This window comes from Prionailurus bengalensis, chromosome E1, assembly GCF_016509475.1.
Source record: "Prionailurus bengalensis isolate Pbe53 chromosome E1, Fcat_Pben_1.1_paternal_pri, whole genome shotgun sequence".
Lineage (NCBI taxonomy): Eukaryota > Metazoa > Chordata > Mammalia > Carnivora > Felidae > Prionailurus > Prionailurus bengalensis.
Genome location: NC_057347.1, coordinates 35,697,117 through 35,718,672, shown reverse-complemented (window position 1 = coordinate 35,718,672; position 21,556 = coordinate 35,697,117). Strand labels below are relative to the sequence as shown.

Sequence of the window (21,556 nt, the reverse complement as noted above, 5' to 3'; positions counted from 1 at the left end):
GCTGGAGGCAGAGGAAGACGGGTTAGAGAGTGAACCCGGCGGGGTCTGCAGCCCAGAGGAATGGAAGCCGCGGTGGGGACGCCCCGGTCCCTGAGCCCACAGCATCCGGGAGCGACACGCTGTAGCGCGGACCGGGCACTGGGTACCGGGGCGGAGTCGGGAGAGGTTCTGAGGGCCCGGGCGCGGAAAAGCGGCCGCGGGGCGCGCGGGCGCGCAGCTCCCCGCAAGCCCTCCCTTCCCCTCCTCTCCCCTCCCGGAGGCGGCGGGGCGGGCGGGCGCGGTTCCGGGGGTGGGCGGGCTGGGCGGGGAGGAGGCGGGGCCGCCGCACTGGCTTCTCCCGGCCCCTCCCGCCCGCAGCCAGAGCGAGCGGAGCCGCGGCCAGCTCTGGGGGGCGGGCGCTGGAGCGCAGCGCCGCGCAGCCCTATCCGTCCGCGGAGCGGACTCAACTGGAAGCCGAGCGCTGCCGCGGGAGGCGGGCGATGGGGGCAGGTGCCGCGGGCTGCGCCATGGACGGGCCGCGCCCGCTGCTGCTGCTGTTGCCGCTGCTCCTGGGGGTGAGTGCTAGCCGGAGGGGAGCCCGCGCCCTCTCCCCGGACGGGAACCCCAATGGGCTCAGGTTCCGCCAAGGGAAAACAGAACAGAGCGAGGGGGTCCCAGATGCTGGGGGTGGATGGCGGGCGGGGAGTTCCGATGCCAGGATCCACGGAGGAGCGTCTAGGGTTCTCAGAGCGCAGAGGCGACCCTGAGACCGGGGATAGAGATGCGCGAGACAGGGGCGCGGGGATGCGGGTCCTCGGGTACCGCGGAGGGTGTGTACGGCAGAGCCGAGAGGGGTTCTCTCGGATGCCTGGGTTCTTCTGAAGAGGACGCTTGGATGCTGGGATCTCGAGGCGACTTTCCCCCTGAGCATCTTGATCTCTGGAGGGTCGTGGGACGGAAAGAAGAGGAATGGGACGGGGATTGGAGATATGAGGGACAAGCGGGGCTGGGGCGGGGAACCGGAGACGAGGAGATAGAACAATGGGGGAGGAGGTTGGAGGGACTGGAGGCAGAGGGGACCGGGCATCGGACAATGAGGGCCAGGCAGACAATGGGGGGGAGGGGCGTGGGAGGGAGAGCTTCGGGGAGCGGGGGTCGGTTGCAGAGAGAGAAGTGGGTTAGGGAGGGCAGAAAAAGGACGACGGCGAGGGAGATAGATGCAAGCAAATTGAAAGAGGACGGAGAAGGGAGAGCGGACCCTGAAGTGGTCGGGGCCCCGCCTTCTCGCCGAGGGACAGTGGGACCAGCAGACAGCGGAGGGACGGACGTTTCCCGCGCCTGTCGCGTGCTCTTTCTCGCGGCCTCGCCCAGTCTGGGAAATGAGGCTGGGGATCCGAGGCTGGGAAGGGAGCGCCCACTTGGCCGGGGCGAACCCGTTCCCTGGTTCCCCCGCGACCCGCGGGCTCCTCCGACGCGCTGATGTTCGCGGTTTGAAGCAGCACCTAGGACCGACAGGGATGGAGCAGACACCGCGCGACCCGGTCTGGCCACAGCCAAGTCTCAGGGCGCAGAGCGCTGGGACTCGCAAAGCGGGGAAGGTCCCGGCGGCGCGCAGCCCCGGGTCGCGCTGGCCGGCAGGGGGCGCTGAGATGCGACGGCTGGTGCCACCCGTAGCTTCGGGCGCGCCTAGGGCTGCGCGCCGCGCCCGCATTCCGACCCCGTCAAGTTAAGCAACCCGAGCGCCGCGCCCGCGGTTCGCTGGGCTCCAGCGCCCAAGCGGGTCTGGATACCGCCCGTGCCCCGCCCAGCTTTCGGTGGAAGACGCTGGGCACCGAACCAGACGGAGGCGCTCAGATGCCTCGGATCCTGCCTCCGCCTAGGACTGCGGGTCCTCTTGAGCATCTAAGTCCGTCCGGTAGTCCCAAGATACTCAGGAGATGTGACCTGTGCGGGCCCCTGAACGGCGCCGAAGAGGTGTCATCACTCTCCCTGCCATTTTCATCTCTCATCTGAGCATTGCATCCCCAACCCCCATCTTACAGGAAGGGAGACTGAGAGGCTCCGGGAGTGTAAACGACTTGGCCAAGATCTCACAAGCAAGTTAACTCCCCAGTGCTTGCTAGGCCGTCCCTCACCTGATTCCCAGCTCGGTACTCCCCATACCTCGGAAGGAGGCAGCGCGGCGTCCCAGCTCGTTTCTCCGCGGGGGCGGGCTTGAGGCCATGCCCAGAGTGGGCGGGCGGTGGAATGTGGGGGCCAGGGTGGGCAGAGACCCTCTCCGGGCACTGGCCCCATCCCCGAAGCTCAGCCCCTTGGAGATGTCAGCACCTGTGGCTTCGCCGGAGATCTGGGAGTGACCGTGGGCATGGTTGCTGACTAACGCGGCGGCTTAGAGAGGCATCTTGACTCGGGGGGTGGGACTGGGGTGGCCAGGAGTGCAGAGCTCGGAGGGGCGAGGGCGTGGGCTCCAGACCAAGGCTGGAGAGAGTCCTCCCCCCCCCCCCACCCCAGTAGAGAAGGGGCGAGGAAGGTGGGGAGCTGGGCGCGGAGCGCCTGGGAGCTCGGGAAGGTGGACCCCGCGCAGAACGCGGCCCCCAAGCGCCTGCGGCTCTGGCCTCCGCCTCGCCGCGGGGCTGCTGTCTATGCGCTCGCTCTGCGCGCCGCGGCGGTCCGAGGTTCTTCCTGGGCCGCGGCGAGAGAGTGCTGAAACCAGAGCGCGTCCCGGCGGCTCGGCTGGCCGGCCGCGCCGGTAATGGAGGCACTTTGTCATTCAGACGTCTGTAACCGGAGCCGCCGGGCTGGCTAATGCGCCTAATAGGGATGCAACGAGCGCAGCAAATGAGAGGACAGGGCGGCGGGGGAGGCGGCTCGGGGATGGAAGGGGTCCCCGCTCCCCTGTACCCGCCGGGTCCATTCACACGCCTAGATTCCGCCCTGGGGGTGGGGGGTGGGAGGTGGGGTGGGGAGGTGGGAATAATAAAATCGGGCGAGTGCCTACTGTGTGCCACGCACTGCCCTGGGTAATTTCTACTGTGTCATTTAATCCTTATAAAATCCCCGCAGAGTAAATGTAGTTATTCACCTCATCCCGTTGAGGGAGTTGAACCTCCCAGACTTTCAGGCATGAAACCAGGCTCCCCCAGTTCGGAAGGGTGGCGCCCCTGTTGGAACCCGGATGCTTGGCTTCCAGTTTATTCTGTCCTCCGTGTGCCATCACCACCCCACTCCCCGCCCCCGCCCCCCGCCCCCGCCAGCCTTAGATCACGGAGGGACACGAGGTCCTTGACCATCACTAGCCCTCAATATTAGATCTATGTCCTATGTCCTTGGCGCCACAAATTTGGAACTGAGCCCCTGCCCCCCACCCATGGTCTCCCCCCCCCCCCGCCCCCTCCCATAGCCTCCATGCAGCATCATCCTCAGTAATTAGCTCTTGTCTCCTACCCTAAATTCAACCTCTCTCTAAAGGAGTGGCGCGCATGTGGCAGTGTCTCTCCTGGGTTTGCATCGACCTCAAAAGACCCTCCACGTATTTGAAAACTCTCCAGCCCCCTGGCGGTGGTTAATGGCTCCATTCACCAAAGGACCCCTTTGCGGAGACTGTTGTGAATGGTTAGGGCTCATCCCACTGAAGCAGTCATACAGTTTCAAATTCTTTCACCTATTTAGTGTGTTTTCTAGTTTGTCCAATTAAAAAAAACAACAACGTTTTAAAAAGCCCGTTCATCTGAGGATGGGTCCACTTTAGTTTTTTGAAAGCCTTGAGATGGCGACAAGATTGCAAAACGTTCTCAAAAAATGGGATGAAATCACTCCATTAAGTTGGAAGTGAATGAGTGTAATAGATGTACATTTCAGGCCGATGTACATTTCAGGCCAATGTGGCTATCATTTTGGTAAATTGATCATTTTGGAGCAAGAAGCCTGAATCCTGGTCATCCCTCCTTGCTTCCCGATATTGCCCCACTGTGGACCGAGCAAAGGTGTGACACAGGCCATGAGTCAAGCCGCTTGGCAGAACGGCCTCTGTGAGCCTCAGTTTCCCCATCTGTCAGAGAGGAGATGAAGGCAGTCCCTCAAGTCTTTCCCCTTCAGCATCTTGGCTTCTGATGTCACTGTTTGGAGTGGTATTTTCTCTCCCTCGAGGGACTGTGACTTCCCCCAGGGGTCAGTGACCATGTCGCATTGGAAACTCTTAGTTCAGCGCTCAGTAAATAGTTGTTAACTAGCGAATAGTTGTTAATTAATCAGTTATCTGTAAGGAGAACAACTCCCATCCTCCTTTGGTCCCTGTGCCCTCTTCAGACTCTTCCTGGTGGGTAAGCCTATCTTCGTGCCGATCCCGCCCCCTCCTCTTAGATAGTTTCCTCTCTCTGGGGCTGACTACAACTCTCCCCTCCCACTTGGGCTCAGCAGCTCAGCCTCAGACAAGACCCTTCTCTGACGCCCAACATCTATTGAACGCCTACTACACACCGGACGGACTCGCATAAATTATTTCCTGTAATTTTCATGGCGACCCTGAGCCGTAAATATTACGAAGCCAGACTTTTAGGTGGGAAAATGGAGGGCTCAGAGAGACTGCGGCTTGTTCCCAGAGTAGCATACTGTTAAGTAGCAGATCTGGGGTGTTTTGAAATAGGACACATAAAACAAGCACAGGAAACGCCTGGGTACTAATTATGTGGCCTGGTGTCCAAATGCAAGACTTGGGAGAAGAGAGAGGATCGCAGGGAGGGCAGGCCTCGAGGAAGAGGGGGCTTGTACGGGATGCCCAACTGCCATCGACAGACCCCCTCAGCGGGCCCAGCTCTCTGCTGACCTCAACCAACTGGAACCCAGCCAAAAGCCACAAAAGCAGCAGGAAAGACCTTGGTGGGGGTGGGGAAGAGGGATCTTGAAGTGTATAAACACCTTCTTCGCTTAATGCCCACAGCAATGTTATGAGACAGGTATTGTCACCATCACCTAAAGATGAAGAAACTGAGGCCCAGAGACACTTCAGCCTGGCCCAGGTCACCCAGCTCTAAGTGATGAGCCAGGATTCAGAGCAATGGACACCTCTGAGGAGGAAGGCAGTGTAGCTTGCCCCTTTTCCCCGGAGAATGGCCCCCTCCTGGTTCAGATCCTACCTACACTCACGTTTTATCCCTCCCGACCCAGGCTAGTTACATGCTTTCTACAGATTCAATTAGGTCTCATAAGTTAGGGCGGTGGGGGAGGGGCTGCTCAGGTCACACTCTGGTAGCAGCGAAATTGACAACTGATATCTTGACAGGAAGGAGGGAGGCAGAAACACTTTAAAAAAAAAAAAAGGGCTGACAGAAGAACTCAGACACAAGAGTGTGATAGTTTGGGGTAAAGACACAAGGGCTTCACTGCACAACAGCCCAGAATAATCACTGGGGTTCAGCACTGAGTCCCTGAGTCCTGGGGAAACTGGGCAGGCATGTTCTGGAGTCAGAAGGGCGCAACCATGATGCTTTACAACGAAAAGCATTAGAGCGGCAAATCCTCTAGTTCATATTGTATTTTCATGTTCTTAAATTCCATAAACATACATGTTTTGAGTCCCTACTATGTACCAGGTGCAGGGGCAACCACAGCGCTGCCCCCGGGTAGCTGACGCTCCAGTAGGGGACTCTGCGGACAAGAGCAGTGACCAGGGAGAACTGTAACAGGGCACCTCCACCTGATCTGAGAGGGGTGGGGGCCACAGGACCACTTCCTTGAAGAAGTGACATTTAAGCGGAGCCCTCGAGGATGAAAATAAATCCAAACAGACCTTTCTGGAATCTCTCCTGGGGGAGAGCCTGCATCTGGGACACCACCCACTCCCACCCCTCATGGCTTCCGGTCTGCAGAGATGTTCCCAGGTCGGTGTTCCCACCACCTGGGAGGGGATGGTGGCAATACCCAAGGCCCCCCTCCTGTGCTGCCTGCACCCTCCGTGCTGGTCACTTGAGGACCACGAGCCCCCTCCTAGGCTGATCCCACCTGTCCATCCCCCTCCATCCACCAAACCCTAGGGAGACCTCAGAGTATTTTATTTATTTATGTTTGAGAGAGTGCGAGTGGGGTGGGGCCGAGAGAAGGAGAGACAGAGAATTCAGGCACTGTCAGCACCGAGCCCGATGAAGGACTCGAACTCACGCACCGGGAGATCACGACCTGAGCGGAAATCAAGAGTTGGCCGCTCAGCCGCCCGAGCCACCCAGGCACCCCTAGACCTCAGAATATTTTAAAGGGCTGGAGGGAAAGGGAGTATTCTTGGCTCTGATCTGGCCAGTGTGGAAGCAGAGGGATATCCAAAATGACCTTTAACACTCCCCTCTGGTCCCATGACCCCAGAGCCCATACTTCCTCTTGGCATCAAAGGAGGGCTGCATGGTCTGAGGCCAGGGAAACAGGCTTTGGGGTTTTATTAGACATGAAGAATTTTTTTTTTTTTTGGTAAGGAATAGAAACATAAAGCAAGCGGCCAGCACTCCCCCCTCCCCCCACCCCAGGGAATCTGGTGCTAAATCGTTCCATCCATGAGCAAAGAGCAAAGATGCCTCCGTGGCAGGAATCCGACTCCCCTTTCCCCCGGTTCCAGCGCCGTTCCCACTGGCTGCATGGGGGGCAGGGAGAGGGGAGGGCTGGTGGCTGGAAATCAAACCCTGGTGGAGCAGGGTGGCCGGATGGTGAGAGCAGCCCCGTTTTCATCATTGATAACAGGCGTCCCTTTCTCCCTTCTTGGCTCCAGACTCTTGCTAATTGGCCCGTTCTCTGCTCTGGCCCTGAGCGGTCTCTGTTGCCATGCACGAGGAGAGGCAGACTCAGAGAGGGAAGGCAGAGATGGTCAGAACTCCAGTGCAGAGTCAGGATTCGAACCCAAGACCCTGCCCCCTCTGCCTTCTGTTCTTGGGTACAGACACCTCCCATCTAATATTCAGGATGTGGAAAGGTAGAATTAAGGCCCTGGAGCAGGGCCCTGCTAGCCTTTGTTAGAAAAGGGCTCCCCTCTGGGTAGATGGGGTGCAGGTGCACAGCTTTAGCAAGTGGCATGTGGGCTAGATTTTAGCTTCCAGTTGCCCCGTTGGCTGGGAGCCCTGTGCCAGCTGCAACCTGTACCTGCCCAAAGGCCCGCTGCTGGGTCTCAGGCCGCCTTCCCCAGGTGGCGCATCCTTGGGATTCCAGAAGCTGCCCTAACCCCAAGATGAACTCTGCACAAAGTCAGCCTCCGGGGCTCTGACCTCACACCCCCAGCAGCCGGCAGGGGCGCACTGTCCCCCCACCGCCTTGCTTCCCCGTCAGCTTTGATGTGCCTGATGCCTCCGTGGTGAGCTCATCCCCAGCCCAGGTGGTTCCAATAGAAGGCTCTAGGAGGGGGGTGTTGGATCCCCCGGAAGACCCCCTCTCTCCCTTCTCTTGCCAGTCTGACCTTCTGATCTCCCCCCACCCAGGTGTCCCTTGGAGGTGCCAAGGAGGCATGTCCCACGGGCCTGTTCACCCACAGCGGCGAGTGCTGTAAAGCCTGCAACCTGGGAGAGGGCGTAGCCCAGCCTTGCGGAGCCAACCAGACCGTGTGTGAGCCCTGCCTGGACAGTGAGTACAGGGTGGGGGTGGGGGGAGGGGCGGAAGGGCACATCGGCCGGGAGGAACGGAGGAACATGCCCGCTAGAAGCCTTATGCGCGTTCTGCCTCCAGGCAGGGTCTCCGGCCCACCTCCGTGTGGACACCGGCATGGGTCTGACCCCATAGAGGAAGCCAGCGGGGGAGCGGAGAAGGGATGCGGGGAAGTATGTGGAGGACCTGATGAGGGATCCCCAGGGGGTGCCCCTTCCCAGCCCCCAGGCAGAGAGGCCTGGTAGAAGAATGTGGCCAGGTGGGAGGAGTAGCTGATGCTAAGACCAGCTAAAAATATCATCCACACTGCAAAATCAATGGCTGCCACTTACCCTCACCAGGTTTGGGGGGGGGAGTGGGGGAGGATCACATCCTGGCTGCCCTGGAAACTGACCTTGGGGGATCCTGGGAAGGTGTGGCTACCCTTCCCCCCCCCCCCCCCCCCCAGGCCAGCTGTTCTCCAGCTCTGACCAAGGAAGCAGAGCTTTCCAGAGGGGGCGGGAATGGGGGCTGAATCAATGTCAGGATGTCCTCCTCGCTGTGGGCTGGTGTCAGAGGGGAGAGGGCTGCTGTGGCCTGTCCTACCTGGGACTTCCTTGGGGAGAGGGGAGAACCCCATTTTCCAGGGCTGCTGGATAGGGGATGCAGAAGGATGGCAGGTCTGGGGTCTGAATTCTGGGTGCCTTTGACCCAGGAGTCTCTGTCCCTGCGGGATGCCCCCGGCCTCAGTGGCTGCCTTCAGGCCATGGGCTCAGTGCTCTCTCCCTGCCCAGAAACCTTTCCTCTCTGCCTAGATTCACATCCTGCCTTCTACCTGGCACTCACTGCCCGCCTGGAGGGCCGGTGGGAACCATCCTAGATTAGGCTTTTAAAAAAAAGTGTATTTATTTTGAGAGAGAGAGCGAACGAGCGAGCAGAGGAAGGCAGAGAGAGGGAGAGAGAGTCCCAACAGGCTCTGCACTGTCAGCGCGGAGTCCAACAACGGGGCTCGATCTCACGAACTGTGAGACCATGACCTGAGCCGAAATCCAGAGTTGGCTTAACCAACTGAGCCACCGAGGTGCCCTCAGGTTATTCTTTAATCATGATGGAAACAAGAGTACAGGAACCGGGAACCCTGAACCCACCCGCCTAGTCTGACCTCTGGATGCCTCTCCACCACCACCATGCAGGTGCACACACACACACACACACACACACACACACACGCAGGTGCACACACACACACGCGCGCGCGCGCACGCACGCACACAGCCGATCGGCAAAACCAACTCCTTGGTGTCCCCAAATACAGTTTTCCTCTCTCTGTGCCTGTGGATGCTGTAATTCTATCCTGCAGCAGAGAGATGCCTGGACCTCAGGTGGAGAGGCTACACACGCTGTAATGCCTTTTGCCACCTTGCCTTCTGGCCACTGGCCCTGGCCTAACGGGGTTTCCATCCCAGGGTGGGGGTGGGGGTTGGCCAACCATTGGTTACCTGGAACCTCCCGAGTTTGCCTCTCTCGTTTCCTAGACCCCTGCCTAGTGCCTCTCCTCCCTGGACCCTAAGTCTCCCAGGATGGGACCCTACCCCCTTCTGTCAGAGCAGGAGGTAGGGGAGAGGAGCCTGGGAGAGAGGGAGGCTCTGGCATCTGCAGGGAAGGGGAGACAGGAGCAGAGCCCAGCCAGGAGGTGGTGGCAGGAGGAGTCCCTCCCTCACGTCTGCTTCCTCTGTTTCCCTCCCCCCCCCCCCCCACCGCTCCAGCTGTGTTAACAGTCCGCCTTTATAAGCTCACTTTATGGGATGGAGACCCCAGCGGACTTTCCCTCTGTCCTCAAAACGTTTCCACAAGGAAACCCATTAAGCTCCCGCCTTCATTCTCTGCCAAAAAAGGCCACATTTTCCCCACCCCTTAAAACCCCCTCCCAGGAGTTTTCTACTACTCGGTTTCTGTATTTTCCCATGGGCAGGGCCCCCCTTCCCCTCCCCCCTCCAGTGTGATTGAAACCCACGCCCCCTGCCACATGCCAACCAGACAGGATCCTCCTGTTTGCATAAACTGGACATCCTGCTTGACTGTGTATGTTTGGAAGTCCCTTCTGCTGACTATATCCTTGCTACTGAAGTTCACGGGGCTTACCACTGCCCACCCCCGGGGGCCCAACCTTTGTAGGGTCCCTGCTGTGTGGCTAGTGCTTTATGGTAGAATTTCATGTATTCCTCACCACAACCCTGTGAGCGGAGATATTATTCTCCATTTGACAGAGAAAGAAAAAAGCTCAGAGAGGTTAAGTAAAACACCCGGAGTCACACAGCTAATAAGTGACAGACGCACGTTTTGGGTCCAGGTCTGCCTGATCCCGGGGAAGGGAAACACAGGAGTTCCTCTGCCAGAACAGACTTGACACTGGTCTCCTTTCAGGCTTGTCTTGTCTTCTGTGTTGTCTTCCCCCCTCAGTTTCTCTCCCTTTCATTCGGCTCCGCTTTTCTTTCTTTGCTTCTGCCGAAGATCGTGACCCTGTGCTCCATCTGGACTCTGGATTCCTTTAGACAAGGTTAAGCTCAGAATTGCAGGCCTCGATTCCACCCCCCCCCCCCCCGTGGGGAAACCCTAGTCTACTTCCGCCTCCACATTCTGAACACCCCCTCCTTCCCTGGTTCGCGGTTCCTAAATTCTGCTCTTTCTGCCCTTGAAGCCAGGATGAATCCTCTTGGATTCGGACTGGCACAGAGTTCTGCACCTGGGCGAGCAGGGGTGAAGGATCTGTGCCTTTCCCCGCCCCTTGCACACGGAGGAGAGGACCCTGGCATCCCCTGGCGTCCCTCCCCTTATTAGATCAGAGCTCGCACCCATTACGAGAGGACTCTACGGGCAAGTTCTTCTTGCTGTCTAGCGTCAATCCCTCCTATTGTTGCCTTGTCAGGGAGACCATCCCCACCCTCAAGAGCCCAGCCCTTAAGCAGCGTGGGGTAGCGCCACGGGTGGACATTCTGCGGTCTCACCCTAGTCAGGCCACTCCTGGGCCCCCACCTGCGCGCAGAGAAATGGAAGGGCAGCGGGGGCGGGAGGCTCCCTAAGCGAAGGCCCGCCCGTGCCTGGGTTGGGTTCGCAGTCCAGCTCTGGCCCGCGGGGAGGGCTGGATGGGAACCACGCTCAGATTATTCCTTAATCATGCTGGGAACAAGGGTACTGGGCCGGGAACTCTCTAAGAGAATTTAACAAGAAATTTACCGGCTCCAGGCGGTTACCCCGCCTAGCCTCGGGGGTCCGTGCTTCCGGCCCTGGGGCACTGGGCTGGGGGGGTGGGGAGGGGCCCTTCCCAGGAGGCCTGGGACCCCCGAGGAGGAGGGTGGGGCTCACGGAGGGGTCCCTGCGGGAGGATACCGGAGGGAGGGAGCGCCTCCAGCCCCCACGTCCCGGATGCCTGGAGGGCAGGTGCCGAACTTCCGTGCGCACCCCCAACCCGCCCCCCCCCTGCCCTTCCATCTGCCCTCAGGCGTGACCTTCTCGGACGTGGTGAGCGCCACGGAGCCGTGCAAGCCGTGCACCGAGTGCGTGGGCCTGCAGAGCATGTCGGCGCCGTGCGTAGAGGCCGACGACGCCGTGTGTCGCTGCGCCTACGGCTACTACCAGGACGAGACGACGGGCCGCTGCGAGGCGTGCCGCGTGTGCGAGGCGGGCTCCGGCCTGGTGTTCTCGTGCCAGGACCGGCAGAACACCGTGTGCGAGGAGTGTCCCGACGGCACGTACTCGGACGAGGCCAACCACGTGGACCCGTGCCTGCCCTGCACCGTGTGCGAGGACACCGAGCGCCAGCTGCGCGAGTGCACGCGCTGGGCCGACGCCGAGTGCGAGGGTGAGCGCGCCGCGGGCAAGGGCGCCCCCTGGGGGTCGAGACGGGCCGGGCCTGCTCGGTGGCCATGAGCCCGCCGCCACCCTCCCTGAAACCCCCAGGCCCAAAGGACCCCCTCCCACTATTTCCTTCCTTGGGCTGAGTGCTTAGAAAGCCCTCGTCTGGCCCCCAGGCCACAGCTACTACCCTGGAACTCAGTTCCCGCGGCTTATTCATCTGTGGGACCGGATGGGCAACAGACAAGCAACTCAAAGGTGGCCTGTGGGTCAGAGCCCAGTGCGGGACATGTTTGGTCCTTGAGCAGCCTCTCTGGCCTGGACGAGGGGCTTGAGGACCCTCAGGAGTTGGGGCCCTTTGGCTCTGAGGCCTGGTCTCAGTCCAGAGTGGTTTATAGCCTTGGGGGATGGAATCTTCGCTGTCGCTCTTGGAGTGACGGTAGGGAGGTCACCCTTGTCTCTGGACCTCAGTTTCCTCATTGGTCATACAGCTTCCAGGGATGCTGTGGGTTAGGGAAGGTGGCTGGCCCGCTTTAACTTGCGGTGTCTGGGGGAGGGGTCAACAGTCATTGTTACCGTTAGCCGAGGAGGACATTGGACTCAGGGGACACTAAGGAGGTGGTGGGGGCAGAGGAAGCAGCTCTGGGGCTCAGGAGCCCAGGGACAAGACAGAGCGCTCCTGGAGGGCTGTGGGTCTCCAGGGTGGCTGGGAACTGGGTGCACCCACCTTAGTCAGGCATGGCGCCCCGTGGAGATGAGACAGTTCCCGGGATGGGAGGAGGAAGCGCTGTGGCAGCCAGGACAGACCCATTTTGGTTTCTGGTTGGTGACATCCATCTCCTGGGAGAGGTTGTCAGTGCCTTTCCTTTCCGTCCATTGCCCTGTGGCTGGGTACCTCGTTAGCTACTTGCCTTTGGCTGCTCTCCCCCGAACAGCCTCCTTCGGGGAGCCCCAGGTCTCAGGGGGGAGAGACAGCCTTTGCCCCATTCCGATGGGACAGATAGGGTCCCAGGATTTAGTTCCCAGGAAGCCCCCCCCCCATTCTGGGGGAGGCAGCACAGCCCCTGCCTTCAGTCAGCCCCCAGTCATTGGGGGGGGGGATAGATTCCCCTGCTCGTGGGGAGCACGCCTGCCTTCCACATCCTGTCATCCCTGGCTCGGGGAGCACACGGTGGGGAGGGTGGTTAAACATGGGCTGAGGTCAGGTATGTGTGTGAAGCTTCACGCACTGGGGTTGGGAGGGGGTGTTGGGGGGGGGAGGAGTGGGGCACAGAACAGAGCGATTCCGGTGGCGATTGCCCTCGGCCAGGAGACAGGCAAGTGGCGTCAGGCACAGGGCAGAGCCGGGAGGGGGTTCCAGCAGCGGGCAGCAGGCAGGCGGGCAGCACGATTCAGGGGCAAGTCTGGACCAGCCGGTGGGGGGACTTAGTCAGGGGTGCGGTGACAGCAAAGAGAGGTGGTGGCTGTGGGAGGGGTAGGCTCTCCCTTCCCAGGCGTTCACGCATTCCTCCCAGATACCACCCTACTTTGGGTGCCCCTGAGGGCTGTGTTTATCCCTGCCCCTCTTCCCTTCTCTGAGTTTCTGAAGGGTTAAGTGTCAGCTTGGAACAGAAGGAACATTTCAGGAAATGGAATCGGATTGTGGTTTGGTCACCCCCCCTCCCCCCCAGTGCATTGTACTTTCTTGCATATACATTTCAGGTGTCAACATGGTGACTCACTCAGCCTTGGGGCAGAAGGACACCCCCCCCCCTTCACCCCCTTGTTCCAGTGAAATTTGGATTTAGGAGTAACCTGCTCCCTCTTTCCACCCCCAAGTCTGACAGCTCCCATTCCGGAAATGGCTGTCAGGGCTTGCCAGGGGCTTAGCGGGTTGGAATGCTGGTGGACATGGCCACATCTGGATTTCATCCTGCTGTCCTCCCCCCACCCCCGCTAGAGGGGATCAGAGAGATGAGGAGAAAGTGCCCTGGACAGCCCCGTCTTAGCCCGGTCTGTCCCCTTCATGCCACTATCAACCGGTCCCATTTGAGATTTCTCGAATCTCTGTGATGGCCTGATTCACCAACACCCCCCACCCCCCACACACACCCCCCGCCAAAACCTTCAGCCTCTGGAGTGGGGTCGGTCCTAGCCAAGTTGTATCTCAGCCTCAGGGCTCAGGCTGCCCTGCCAGTTTGCCCAGTCTCCTCGAAGGGCAAGAGAAGACCCTCCCCAGTCCCAACACCCTGTCTGGGGCTGCCGAAGGACAGGGCCGTGTCTCTTCCACTTCCCGCCCTCCCCCCTCCCCGGACCGAGCTAGGGGAGGGGGACGATGGGGCAACAGATGGCAACCCCCTCCCTAATGCCAGCCAGATGGATTCCAGATTCACATCTGGGGGCCTTACCCCTCAGAAGGTGCTGAAAATGGGGGCCTTTGAACCGTCCACATCTTGAGCCAAGGAGGCCCAAGGGACCAGTGGGCAGCCTCAGCTCCGACTTGGGTGGGCAAACTGGGGGCTGGGGGGGGTGCAGAGCCAGGGAGCGAAGTGCCTCTCCTTCACCCCGCTGGCATGTTCTGTCTGGTTTCCCTCCGTGCCCCAGGCGTAGGAAGCGAGGACGGATAGGGTAGGCAACTCTGCCCAGACAGGTACCCCCCCGGGCGGTCTGGAGCCCACAGCCCCCGGTCCTGGCCCTGGCTGGGTGGCAGAATGGAAAATCCCACCCACTAGTGCCCGGAGGTGCCAAGTCCCCTGTCAGGGAGGCTGGCAGTGCCCTGCTGGCATGTTCGGGCCAGGTGGGGGGCAAGGCGCCCCCCGCCCCCCGGCAGCGGGCAGTATCTTCTTTGTAGGTTTTTTCTCCACCAACAGTCTGCTTCTGCCCAGGGAAGGGGTGGGCTACCCAACACCATCTTCTCTGGGTGGCGAGATCAGAAGGTTTGGTTTGGGGGCCGCACAGGGCAGGAAACGGAGGCTAGCCACTGGGCGGTTTAAGGACTGGCCGGAGGGGAACAAACCAGCTGGGCACCCCCTCCCCTGCCCAAGCTGAAAGCTAGGACATCAGAGACCGGGAGGGAGGCTGAGTACCAGCTCCTGGGGAGGTGGTTTGCAGGGAGGTATCTCTCTATCCAGGCCTGGGTATCTTCATCCTTCCCAAGGACCGGGATGACTGGGGCACTGGGACCAACTGGGACCGGAGACGTTCCAACATTTCCCCAGCGGGCTTCCCGCTAGAAGCTTCCTGGCGCTCACTCTCTCTTCTTTGTGTGTTTACCTCCCTGCCAGGCTTTTGGGTACCCAGGGCAGGCAAAATAGATTCCTAGGACCGCGGCTACAGCTCAGATGGACGGGCGCCTAGAGACCATCTCTCTTAATATCCCCCTTCTAGAGATGGGGGAATTGAGGTCCTGAGCGGTGTGTGCAGAGTCCCATAGTAAGTCAGTGACAGAGCTGAAGGGGACCCCGGTCCGTCTTCTCCACCGTCATGACTCATCCGCACGATGTCAGCTCTCACCCCTGTGTGCAGCTGGGCACCCTAGCACTTGGAGCCCGGCCGGGGCTGGGGAAGAAGTGGAGGGGAGGGGTGTGGGTGGGGGGACGGGCCCTCACTCCTGTAGTTCCTTCTCCCAGAGATCCCTGGCCGTTGGATTACTCGGTCTACACCTTCGGAGGGCTCGGACAGCACCGCCCCCAGCACGGAGGAGCCAGAGGTACCTCCAGAGCAAGACCTCATAGCCAGCACGGTGGCAGATGTGGTGACCACAGTGATGGGCAGCTCTCAGCCCGTAGTGACCCGAGGCACCGCCGACAACCTCATCCCTGTCTATTGTTCCATCCTGGCCGCTGTGGTTGTGGGCCTGGTGGCCTACATTGCCTTCAAGAGGTGAGAGAGGGGATGGGGGACAAAGAGCCGGGTCTTTGCTCTCAAGTAGGGCTTAACTGTGACCTTGACCTGAAAATTCATCCCCTTTTTTTTTTTAATTTAAAAAAAATTTTTTTTAACGTCTATTTATTTTTGAGAGAGACAGACAGAATGCGAATGGGTTGGGACAGAGAGAGAGGGAGACGAATCTGAAACAAGCTCCAGGCTCTGAGCTGTCAGCACAGAGCCCGGCGTGGGGCTCGAACTCACAAGCTGCGAGATCATGACCTGAGCTGAAGTCGGACGCTCAACCGACTAAGCTACCCAGGCGCCCCTTCATCCCCTTTTTTATTTTATTTTATTTTATTATTTTTTTTTTAAATGTTTTATTTATTTTTGAGACAGAGAGAGACAGAGCATGAATGGGGGAGGGTCAGAGAGAGGGAGACACAGAATCTGAAACAGGCTCCAGGCTCTGAGCTGTCAGCACAGAGCCCGACGTGGGGCTCGAACTCACGGACCGCGAGATCATGACCTGAGCCGAAGTCGGCCGCTTAACTGACTGAGCCACCCAGGCGCCCCTTCATCCCCTTTTTAAACTCAACCCCAAACCATGGTCATCGTCACCAGCAGCTGCCCCATGCCAGGGTGTGGCAGGTCAGCAGGACGCAGGCAGGGGACGGTCTCTGACCTGTTCTGCCACCGGCCCCACCCCCCCTCCTATGCCACTCCCCTCCCTGACTCCCCAGGCCCCCGCTGCACACAGAGTTTTCTTCACCAGCCACCTGTGCCTCATCCCTCAAACCCCATTTACCCACAGTCACCTGTGTGTGCCTGTGTCTCTTCCTTCCCGTGGCACACCTGGGAAGTTGTGGCACCCACACCCAGAAATTCAGGATGTGCAAGCACTTCTGGAAAGTGCTTGAAAGGTTTAAGTGCATTTTCCATTCGTGGAAAAAAAAAAATCATCCAAGGAATACATGCTTGTTTGGGTAAATGCAATACAAGGCCAAGGTCTTGTAAAGGAAAAAAGTAAAAGCTTTCTTTTATCTCCTCAAGTCCCACCTCTCTCCTCATTGGAATCTGTTTGGAATGGATCCTTTCCAACCGTTTTGTGTGCCTTTGTAAACACACGTACGGGAAACTTTTTATAGTTATGTGTAAACACGCAGAGGGTTTTTTGGGGGTTTTTTTTTGTTTTTTTTAGGGATCAGCGGGATCACACTATACATGCACCACAACTTACGTTTTCACTTAATCTCCCTTGGGAGAGCTTTTCGAGGGACATAGGGATTATCTGATTGCTGGTAACCACTCATTCAGCGTATGCGTGGATCATAATTTAGTGGAACAGTCTTCTATTGATCCACCATCCATTCCATGAACGTTCTTTAAATTTTTTTTAACGTTTATTTATTTATTTATTTTTTAAATTATTATTATTTTTTTTAACGTTTATTTATTTTTGAGACAGAGAGAGACAGAGCATGAACGGGGGAGGGTCAGAGAGAGGGAGACACAGAATCTGAAACAGGCTCCAGGTTGTGAGCTGTCAGCACAGAGCCTGACGCGGGGCTCGAACTCACGGACCGCGAGATCATGACCTGAGCCGAAGTCGGCCGCTTAACCGACTGAGCCACCCAGACGCCCCAAACGTTTATTTATTTTTGAGAGAGAGAGAGAGAGAGAGACAGACAGAGCGCAAGTGGGGGAGGGGCAGAGAGAGAGGGAGACACAGAATCCGAAGCAGGCTCCAGGCTCCGAGCTGCCAGCCCAGAGCCTGAGGCAGGGCTCGAAGCCATGAACTGCGAGCCCATGACCTGAGCTGAAGTGGGACGCTCGACCGACTGAGCCGCCCAGGTGCCCCTCCATGAACGTGCATTGGACGTTGGCGCTTTCAGTGCGAGGCCGGTGGGGGCAGGGAGGTGGGGGGGGGGGGTGAACATGGAGAGAAAGGAGAACTTTAGGTACCATGGTGGGGGGGTTGTAGCTGGGTACCTACCGTGGCCCCGGCCCCACGCATCAGAGCACAGATCCCTTAGCCGCCCGGCCAGTGTGGCCCCTCACCCGCTGACACTGGGCCCGTCCTCTGGCTCCAGGTGGAACAGCTGCCAACAGGACAAGCAAGGCGCCAACAGCCGGCCCGTGAACCAGACGCCCCCGCCCGAGGGAGAAAAGCTCCACAGTGACAGTGGCATCTCTGTGGACAGCCAGAGCCTGCATGACCAGCAGTCCCACACGCAGACGGCCGCCGGCCAGGGTGAGCGGTGAGGCTGGGCGGGGTGAGGCCGGGAGGAAGGTTAGACCGCAGGAAGGACCGCCCGAGGGGCTGGTTCCCAGGGAGCAGGGCCTCTGCGGAGGACGGGAGACGCGGGTAAGAGAGGTCTTTCCAGTGGAGAGATGTGGGAGATGGGAGCTTTGACAGACTGGAGCATCCAGACTCATCAAGCTAATTGTCCCTCCTAGGGCTAATTACTCCCCAAAGTGGCTGCAATTAGCCTCCTGCTCCGGACTTCTGGGGAACACGTAGTTAATTATGGACCCTAATTAGTGGCCCAGAGCCCAGCTCCAAGATCTTTGCTGCAGTTGAGTCTGGGGCTAAGCCCTGTCCCGGCTCATCGTCGAGGGGCAGGGACGGGGTTACACGGTGGGGTTGGTGCCGAAGCTGTGGGGCGACAGGGGATGTGAGTCCGCACCCCTGGGCCCCTCCGCAGCCCTGCCCCACCCCGCTCCATCCAGGACCTCATCTTGGACTCCTCTGCCTCTAGGCCCTTGGGGCTTCCCTACATTGGGAGGAGAAATGCCTCAGCCCTTCTTGGGTCTTACTCCAGGCCCCCCATGCCCACTGGGGAAAAGGGGGTCTGGAGGGTAGCCCCTGACTCCCCCCCTACCCCCACCCCCACCCCCGGTTCTTGGCAGCCCTCAAGGGGGACGGAGGTCTCTACAGCAGCCTGCCATCAGCCAAGCGGGAGGAGGTAGAGAAACTGCTCAACGGCTCTGCGGGGGACACGTGGAGGCACCTGGCGGGCGAGCTGGGCTACCAGCCTGAGCACATAGACTCCTTCACCCGCGAGGCCTGCCCAGCCCGGGCCCTGCTCGCCAGCTGGGCCGCCCAGGACAGCGCGACGCTCGACGCCCTCCTGGCCGCCCTGCGCCGCATCCAGCGGGCCGACATCGTCGAGAGCCTGTGCAGCGAGTCCACGGCCACGTCCCCGGTGTGAGCCGACCCGGAGCCCCCCCGCCCTGCCCCCACATTCCGACGACTGATGCTCCAGCCAACCCCTACGGGCCAGCGTCAGAGCTGAGCTCCTCTGGGCAGGGCCTCGGAGCCCGGACCCCTCCACCACAGCCCTGTCCTTGCTCCCGTGGGGCCCCCCTCGCTTCTGCTCACTCTCTCCAGTGCCAGAAGTGCCCCTGCCGCCTCTCCCGCCCTGCCCCTGCTCGTCACCTCTCAAACCTTCTGCTCCCTTCTTCTCCTGGCACTTCTATAGGTGGGCCAGTCCCCCCCCCCCCCGCTGCCCCGCCGCCCCCGACCTCGACCTCAGCAGGTGTCGGGCCTGGGGGGCTGACGCCAAGGATGGTGTTGGGGGTGATGACACAGCCCCAGAGACTCAAAGGGAGAGACTGAGGAACCAGAGCCATGGGCTCTACACTGTGAACTTGGGGAATGAGGGACCATCATTGTGGCCTACATCCTCCCTCAGCCCCCTCACTCCCCTCTCTGGCCCAAGACGAAGATGGTCAGAGGCTTGTTAGAGCTGGAAGGGGGGTTTTGAAATCTGGTCCGCCCCCACCCCTTGTTTTTTATACAGGACAGTCGGGCCCAGAGAGGGAGTGGCTTGTCCAAAGCGCCCCAGCAATGGAGAGGCCAAATGTGGGCTGCCCCCCCCACCCCACTCTCTGACTTAGGGGGTGTGGCCCTCAGGTTTACGTGAGCCTGAGAGCCGGGGGCAGGCGACCCTCTGGGAAATGTCTCAAAGCCAAATGCAGCCTGCCCTCCACCATCTCCAGGCCCGTCCAACCCCCGTGGAGATGGGATGCTGTGCCCAAGGCCTGGCCCGTTGATCCGTCTCGATCAGTGATGGATTTGATCGAGCGTGCTTTGGGGTTTGTGTTTCCCTTTGCTGATCCCCCGCTCAGGCACGTCCGTGTGGCACCCGTGGTGCGGCCCAGCCTGCCGGGTGCCCTCCATGCGGGCACAGACCAAAGCCAATGGAGGCAGTGTCTTCTAGAGCCGGCCCCGGGGGCCAGGGACTAAGGACCCCCCCACCTGCAACAAACAGATACAGAGACACAGAGAGGATGAGAAATCTCGCTTTTCTCCACAAGTTCTTTCCCTTGGGCCGGGGCCGGCTCCTGCCCAGGGCAGCTGCCAGAGAAGCACGGGGAGGGGGGAATTGGGAGTCAGCTTGCTCCGTTCCCTCGCCCCTGGTCTGGCGGGCCAAAGACGGCTGAGGCCCGAGCTGGAGCTGGCGTCTGCCTTCCGAGGGCCTGCACGCGGAGGAATGCACCCCCATCCTCCCCTTTCCTGCAAGTGTGGGTTTGGCTGGGCTCCGAAGGTTGCAGTGGAGAAGAGTGGACCCGGGTGGGAATGCAGCAAGAAGGAACAGAGGCCGCCTGCGGCCCCGCACAGGGCCTCTCCCGAGTTCAAAGGACCCCGCAAAGGACTGTTCCCTAGCTTGGTGCCAGAAAGGGGCCACGAGGTCTCCTGAGGTCCCTCCTGGCCTGTTCCGTTTTGCTTGATGTTGGAATAAGTGTGGCGCCCCCTCTATTTAGCATGAACGAGCCCCCACCACCCATCCCCGAGCCCCAGGCAGGCTGTGCGCTGACAGGCACCCCTGTGCCGCCCAGGGTTCTCCCGGCTCCGTGTAAGGGACTGGGGGCATTGTAAGTAGATGGCATTTCTCCGACCTCAACCTGATGGGAGGAGGAAACTCACCTGCTGGCCCCTCACCTGTGCACCTGGAGAGCGGGACAGAATCTGAGTGTATTTATTTTCCTCCCCAGCAGCTGGGGAGGGGGTTGGGGTACCGCAAGTATGTTTTAGCATGTGTTTGGTTCTGGGGCCCCTCCTGCCTTGCCTCCCTTTGGGCTGAGATGAAACCCTTTTGCCCTTCTCCGCGCCCCCCCTCCCCCCCCCGCCAACCTCCGCCACCAGCTGGGGGCTGTGAGCTCCAGACTCCCTGTCCTGTCCCCCTTGCATCCTGTGTAATCATTTCTTGGGCCTTCCTAAACCTACACATAAAACATAAATGATGAGCATTAAATAGCAAAGAAAGAAAAACCGCGCCAAGAGATTTTTCTGGAAACGCACGTGATCTGAGCCAGTGGGGGCTGCATGTGCGGGGGGGACCTGGGTATCCTTTCTCATCGCGTGAGCTCCTGTCCTATGGTTCCCGCCACCCCCTCCCCCGAAACGGGGACTTTTCGCAGAAATCAGGCAAATTCACATGGGTAGCCACGGAGTAAATTTAAGTGGGACAGGGAAGGAGTGGGGGCCCTTTGCCCCCAGATTTGGGAGAGGAAAAGTGAAAACAGCCACGCAGGAAGCTCGACCGCTGTGAACTTGACCAGATGTCAGAAGTGAAAGTGACCACAAGGGAGCCAGAGGCTTGCGGGGGGGGGGGGGGGGGAGCGGGCGAGGTCACCACCCCGCAGCTCCCAGCCACCCACATGGCCTGGGAGAGACACACTCACACCCACACACATGCACATACACAGGGTCTGGCTCCAGATGGCCTGGCAGGAGCCGGGGCTGTTTGGCCTGCAGTTAGGCAGACCCCTCCCTTGGCGGCTCTCCGGGGCAGGTCCTAACCTCGGCTCCTGGCAGCCTGGCTCCGAGCTGTGCCTGGCCCAGGAGCTGCAGGGCCTGCGCTCCTCGCCGAGGCTGGCCCGGGAGCAGGTCAGAGCTGCTTGGCCTCTGCTGGTCACTTGGCCAGGTCTTCCGGCGGGGCTGGCTTGTGGTTGCTGGGGAGGGCCACGGGAGGCTTGCTGTTCCCAGAAAGGACAGCAAACAAGCCTTCCTGGTCTCGAGATCCTGGCTGGGGCAGCCGAGTAGAGGGGTGGAGGTGGGGGGAGGCCGTCTTCCATTCCCACCCCCAGCCTGTGAGGGCCGTGGGGAGGGCATGTGGAAAGGGGTGGCTCTGAGTAGGTAAGAGGATTGGTCCCGGTGCTTGGATAACCCCCAGGGTGATGGGGGAGACCGTCTCTGTCTCAAGGGAGCCTCTTCTCGTCTGCTGGAGAGAACACAGTCCAAGACTTTGGGTGCCTCTAATCTGATGAGGGAGGCACAATT

General features: G+C 59.9%; 1 protein-coding gene across 1 annotated transcript; it reads left to right on the top strand.

Annotated features, from left to right (window-relative positions):
- Positions 1 to 364: 364 nt before the first annotated feature.
- NGFR (nerve growth factor receptor) lies at positions 365 to 20,535 on the top strand. The gene is made up of 6 exons (XM_043584129.1): positions 365 to 554; positions 7,428 to 7,569; positions 11,069 to 11,428; positions 15,030 to 15,282; positions 17,361 to 17,521; positions 18,181 to 20,535. Exons 1-6 carry the CDS (start codon positions 480 to 482, stop codon positions 18,480 to 18,482), a joined length of 1,293 nt encoding a protein of 430 aa, XP_043440064.1. The 5' UTR covers positions 365 to 479; the 3' UTR covers positions 18,483 to 20,535.
- The last annotated feature ends 1,021 nt before the right edge of the window (positions 20,536 to 21,556 follow it).

Bases quoted from the DNA above. Each gene is read 5' to 3' on its own strand.
- NGFR (XM_043584129.1), top strand. From the start codon at position 480: ATGGGGGCAGGTGCCGCGGGCTGCGCCATGGACGGGCCGCGCCCGCTG. The intron at 555-7,427 runs GTGAGTGCTAGC...CCCCCCACCCAG, and splicing joins TGTTGCCGCTGCTCCTGGGG to GTGTCCCTTGGAGGTGCCAA. The intron at 7,570-11,068 runs GTGAGTACAGGG...ATCTGCCCTCAG, and splicing joins GTGTGAGCCCTGCCTGGACA to GCGTGACCTTCTCGGACGTG.